Below are 6,094 nucleotides of genomic sequence, written 5' to 3'. Positions count from 1 at the left end.
TTTTGAGAAAGTTTCAGGCAGGTGAAATATATATACTTTACTATATATATATATATTATATACATATTATTATTTTTTTAATATAATAATCAACACTCAAAAAATTTTATGCAAACATGTAAATTGCACATAATGCAGTTTTTTAATTAACTTGTTTGAATGGACCTTTTTCACATTTCTGGGTTTCTCAGCAGCGGAAGTCGTCATAGTTGGGTTAACTTGAAGAGCAGTGAATGGGAGAGTACCACAAATATATTTTTTGCATTCGCATTTGCTCAAATAGCAAAAGAAAAACTCCACAATAGGGTTTTCATGACTTTCAATAAAAGGAAAAAAATTGAGAGAGACTGATATCAGCAGCCAGAAGAGAGAACGATGTCAAATTTACCGTCCCTCCCATAGACGCTGCATTAGAAACACCCTCGCGTTAGCATTAACTGTTTTTTTTGTAATTTGATGCAAAGGTGATATAATACAAAGAATAGTGTTATAAATGTACATACATTTAAAAAAAAAATACAAATATGAAAAACTTTCGAGGATTTACGATGCTGATGACCGTTAAACGCGTCATCACAGTCTTGTGAAAAGGGTCCATATAGTTGTTGAAATATATTCAGGTTAAGTAAAATATAAAGAGGTAAATGAAATGCTACATGACATTTTGTTTACAAGCCGTTTTATTGATGTCTTTCAGCAGTTGAAACACTGATTGAGCGATTACATAAGGCATGAGATGTTCATTCATGTTTACTTCACATTAAAACTAGTAGTAAAGCGGAAGGGATGCTCACGCTTCACTCGCGCTCCGCACTGCCATTTGAACTGAGGTGTTTGTACAGCGATCTGTCTCGCCACATCAAAGAGTGTCAAAACGGCATTTACTGTTCGAATTTCCTGAAAAAAAGATGAGACTTTGTTTCTTATCAAAAGTAACCATATATAAAATTGCAAGTTTCCAATGAATTTCCACTCGTGCAGTGGTTAAAACAATGCTGTATTTACACTCGTACCAAACCGAAAGACCCCATACATGTACCATTACACCCCTAGTATGTATCCATCAGTTTGGTGTCATTAGCTCTTACTTTGTGTCTCGTCTTTGTTTCAGGGCTTTGATCCATTGGCAAAAGTCAAATTTAAACCAAAGACAAAGAAGAAAGGAAGAAGCTCGGCTGGTGCCATAGAGAAAAGAAAGAGAAAAGTCGCCCATGAGGATCAGAGGGTATTTCTTTTCTCTCTCTCTCTCTCTGTCTTCTGTCTCTCATCTCACATTGTTCGTACTACAGACATGATGATGCCTCACATTGAAGATGTAACATCTTTAAACAATCAGAATAAAATGTTTAGTGGACAACAAGTTAAAAGTTTGACAGTATTCCAGGAGGGACCAAAGCTGTATCTAGAGGTCAGAATATCATAGACTTAAAGGGTTTTTGAGAGCAGAAAGTCTTTGTTTAACTTACACACAAGCCTCTCTCAGTATAGTGTTTCTTATTTGCTCTCTGCTCACACCACTTCCTCTCTATTGTGATTCTGCAGGACGAAATTCGGCAATCCGTACAAGAACGAACAGAAAGAGAGAAAGAGCTGAAAGAGAAGTCCAACGAAAAGAAGTTGGGAAATAAGTCAACACTTGACCGTTTTAGAAAGTGAAGATCCCTGACTGCTGTGAACCCATCCTAGAGGACTAATTCAAAGCAGAAGAGACTGTTCATGCATGCTAATCTGTTGCAAATGTAAGATTGCTGTTGTACAAGACATTTTTTTTCAAAACCTCTGGATGTCATTTCCTTGTTCCTTGAAAGCTTTTAGCTTGTTTAATAAAATACGTATAGAAACGGAAAAAAAATCGTACATGTATTTGTCTTTTAAGGCCCCATGAAATGGGGGGAAAATGACAACAGTTGAGTGACTTTATAATTCTGTAGTACCACTATTAACCAGAGCTAAGACATAGCTTATCACTCCAGTTTTAGATGCTTGGCACTGTCTTCATGTAAATTTGAAATGGATTTTAAATGGTCTTTCTCTAAATGGAAAAGGTGTGCATAGGCCCCAGAGGTTTATAAGGGCCCACAAGAACCATACAACCTGAACCTGATTTCCAGTGTTTCTTTCACATGAAACGGCCCACAGACCAACAGCCCAATGCAACAATCATGACCATGTATAGCAACAGAGCGGAGGCGCAAAAGCTTCTGCGGATCTGCTTACTCAAAACCCTCCGTCACTGGCACAGATTTGCAAAAAATTACTGTTGTTTGGCAAATAAATAATTTTACATACTTATTTCCAACATTTCATTATGTAAGCTTATTTTCACCTAAAAGGACAAGGGAATTCATAGTAATGTTAATATCAATTAGCTGTTTGCTGAAATCATTCTCAAATGGCAGAGCATTTGTTGTACTGTTAACCCTGTGATAATCTTTAGAACTTACCTGACATTATTTTAGGAATAATGTCAGATGATTTTGTGTAAAATACAAGGGTTTCTGTGTTTTAAGTTATTTAAAGACTGTATACTAGGGCTGCACCATGAATCGTATTTTAATCATGATCACAATTTATGCTTCTCCCATTTTAAGAAGCATAAATGTCTGTGATATTTGCCCACTGGCTATTTATCCTGAAAATGTCTCATTTTCATTTTGTATTAGCATTAACTTGCATTGGCAACAGGTCAAAATTAAAGTTAAAATGACAATAATCGTGATTATATTTTGTTTTGCAAAATAATTGAGACTAACTGTTCAACCATTATCTTGCAGCCCTACTGGATCCTTAAACTAATTTCTTCAACCTTTGAAAATATGGAGAATTTAGTCTTCAGTAAACTCTCTGTCAGCCAATGAAATGTATTTTTGACTCCTGGTCTTCACTGTGCATACTGTCCTTCTTCTTGGGCCAAGCCGTGTTCCCATTATATTTGATGTTATTGATGGATGTGATCCATCACAAGCTGCTTCTTGGCCTAATTTTCAGCCACCTTACCAGCACCACCCCTGCATTCTGGTCTGGCTATAGCGTTGAGTGCATAATACTTTGCCACTCGAGACACACGATCATTGCCGATACCTGCAATGACAAAAAAAAAGACATTTATTTGTTTGTATGTATGTAGGTATGTTTGTTGTATTTATTTATCTACCTATTTATTCATTCATTCATTCTCTGCTTCATTTATTCATTCACAGTATCCATTTGCAACGACAGATGGCATGGCCAACAAGGATATTTGTGATTAAGCATCAGACAACTAAATGGCAGTCATCCATGCAAACCTATAGCCTATGTAATCCTATGTGTGTGTGTGTGTGTGTGTGTGTACATATCTACATTAATTCAACTTGCAGTAGGCCTATTTATCAAATAGCATTGGCAGATGACCTGGGGCCGGTTGCACCAGTGTACAGCTGCTCATTACGTACAGTAAGTTACAACTTAGCCTAGTTTTGACGTAAATGGGCACTAAATTACAACGCACTACTAAATATTTTTTCGTTGCACCATTACACTTGGTTGAAGTGTAACTCTACGTATAAACAAAATATTTACAGAAGCGTCTGGTCAGGAGTAACGGTTGGAATAAAATAGCAGACTGAGTGAACTGCATCAATATGCTCTTCTTTTACCCGACAACCTGCAATCCTTTAGGCATATATGATGCTGCTGACATTTACACTCACGTACATATTAAGAGAGAGAACAATATGTGAATAAACGTACTTTGTTTTCTTTTTTAGCGCGTCTTCAACACCCCATCTACAGCGCGCCTCTGTGCGCTTCGGTCCGTGTTGCGCATGTCAGATGAAATAAGTAATAAATGGCATTTCTTATGGTTTTTTCTTTCTTTCAGTGTTTATTGATCCTTATTTCAATTACAGTTTCTGAATGTTATTTACATATAAAAATAGCTTAGGCCTACATATAGACTAATGTTATTAATGTATCGTTTTTAATGGAAACTTGTTTTTACCGTTAGTATACGTGAGGCAAAAGAAGTTAGAATGAAGGATAAATTAAAATTCATAGCATTTAAACAAGTTCTGCTCGCCAGGGCCGTGTGGGCACATGGAACACGGCTTTTAATAGGGCTGTGCTCGGAACAGAAAAGACCATTTTAAGTTTAAAAGTTAAAGAATATATTCTTTGCACCTTTTAATTACTCTGGAATTAGAAACTGATTTATATTATTGATATTGTTATTATTATTATTGAGTTTACACAGTGGTGGGCCGTCAGGGCCAGCAAAACCTTCTCTGCTGGCCTAAACACTATCAGAATCACTGATTTAGTTTTAATATATTTTTCCATGGAGTGTGTGTAGAACTTTTCATTACCTGATGGGACACACTTATAGTGTTGTAAAAATGCAAGTGTTTACATAGGCTTATTTTAATTTTAAATACTTTGTATTTTAAAAGCAGCTTCTAAATGTCTGTTCAGTAGTTCCTATAACATGACATAGTCTACCAAATTATATGTAATATCTAATTATTATATTAATATTTAACTTTCATTGGAAAGGTTTCCGTGTATTCGAGATAGTGTGGCTTTAGTGTGCATTGAGGGCACTGCGCTTTGGCGTTTTGAAGACTTGGGACAGTCTTGCGCACTAACTTCCTGTCGCGCGCACGCGCTCTCAAGTGGCCAAGACCGCAAGTGTGGGTATTTGAACAAGGCAACTGAAGGCATCTGGTAGCGCGCTAAAGGTGTCTGAACGTGAAAGATCGTCAGGTGGACAAAAGGGCACTTTGGGCATCAAGGGGAAAAGGGGCAGGTGCTCAAGCACCCACCGCACCCCCCTCTTGCACGTGCCTGCTGCTTGCGTATTTGAAGGTTTCTATTGGATGATTTAGGGTAAACGTCATATTGACTACGCATTACTTTACGGAGAGCTTACGAACTACTTGCGTTCCCTAATGGTTATTTTTAGGTTATTTTTTTGCAACCATAAAATAACGTTCCCAGAACGTTGCAGGGTGGTTATTTTTAAATAACCTGAAAATAACTTAGAGAACTTCCCTTATGGTTATTCTCAGGTTATTTTTATAACCCTGTAAAACTATCTTTCAAATTAAAACGTCGCAGATGTTAATGTGTAATGAATGACCTATACAGAGCCCTGAAATTCGTTTCATGCAGCATTTATTAAAATACAGAAATTAGACCAATCAAAACGCGATTTAAATTATAATATTAAGCCAGGGTTAAAGTGGAAATGAAGAAGTCAGTCAAGCTGTTCACCCAAAAATGAAAATTCTGTCATAATTTACTCAGGTTGTTCTAAACCTGCGTAAAGTTCTTTCTTCTGTTGAACACAAAAGAAGAGACTACTTTGAAGAATGTGGGTAACTAAACAGCTGCTGGTCCTCCGTAACTTTCATAGTAGGGAAAAAAATATACTATCGGAGTCACTGGGGACCAGAAATTGTTTGATTACCCACATTCTTCAAAGTATCTTCTTTTATGTTCAACAGAAGAAAGAAATTAATACAGGTTTGTAACAACTTGTGGGTGTGTAAACGATGACAGAATTTTCATTTTTGGGTGAACTGTCCCTTTAAGTCAGTCCACCGTGAGCAACTGAAATGCTTCTCTGCAAACTGCGCGTTCATCATTCGTTACTGGGCAGACCCATTGATATCTTTCCCATTCAGCCCTACATCTGGAGAGCCTCTTGTGTTCAAAGGGCGGACGGGGCGGACGTGAGCCACGCAGGTTTACCGCACGCTGCGTTCCGTGTGAAAGAGCCTTATAGTGTTGGGTCGTTCTTGAACGATTCGTTCATTTTGAACAAATCTTTAATGTGACTCGGGAAGAACGAGTCGTCTCGGGGAGTGATTCGTTCAGTCGCGCATGCGCAACATCCTATAGGTTCTGTATAGGAATTAGTCAAGTAGTTCACCTGTTCAAAGAGAATTGATTAGTTCATCTCTCGAGTCTTCGGGTTTGAGTCGTTCGTTCATCACGTGACAGCCCATAAGTTTACCCTATGCAGTCTGAGCCGGAAAGAGAATTGATTAATTCATCTCTCGAGTCTTCGGGTTTGAGTCGTTCGTTCATCACGTGACAGCCCCATAAGCTT

At 37.7% G+C, this 6,094-nt stretch overlaps 1 protein-coding gene across 1 annotated transcript in view; it reads left to right on the top strand.

Annotated features, from left to right (window-relative positions):
* LOC107757058 (WD repeat-containing protein 46-like) overlaps window positions 1-1,852 on the top strand; it is a 37,720-nt gene extending 35,868 nt beyond the window's left edge. The window contains exons 13-14 of the mRNA XM_016574428.1: window positions 1,112-1,225; window positions 1,543-1,852. Of these exons, the coding sequence (XP_016429914.1) occupies window positions 1,112-1,225; window positions 1,543-1,656 (228 nt within the window). The 3' untranslated portion in view covers window positions 1,657-1,852. The remainder of the gene's footprint in view (window positions 1-1,111; window positions 1,226-1,542) is intronic.
* The last annotated feature ends 4,242 nt before the right edge of the window (window positions 1,853-6,094 follow it).

This window comes from Sinocyclocheilus rhinocerous, unplaced genomic scaffold, assembly GCF_001515625.1.
Source record: "Sinocyclocheilus rhinocerous isolate Xijiao unplaced genomic scaffold, SAMN03320098_v1.1 scaffold233, whole genome shotgun sequence".
NCBI classification, from domain to species: Eukaryota; Metazoa; Chordata; class Actinopteri; order Cypriniformes; family Cyprinidae; genus Sinocyclocheilus; species Sinocyclocheilus rhinocerous.
The sequence above is the reverse complement of the archived record's forward strand: the minus strand, read 5'-3'. Positions and strand labels throughout refer to the sequence as shown.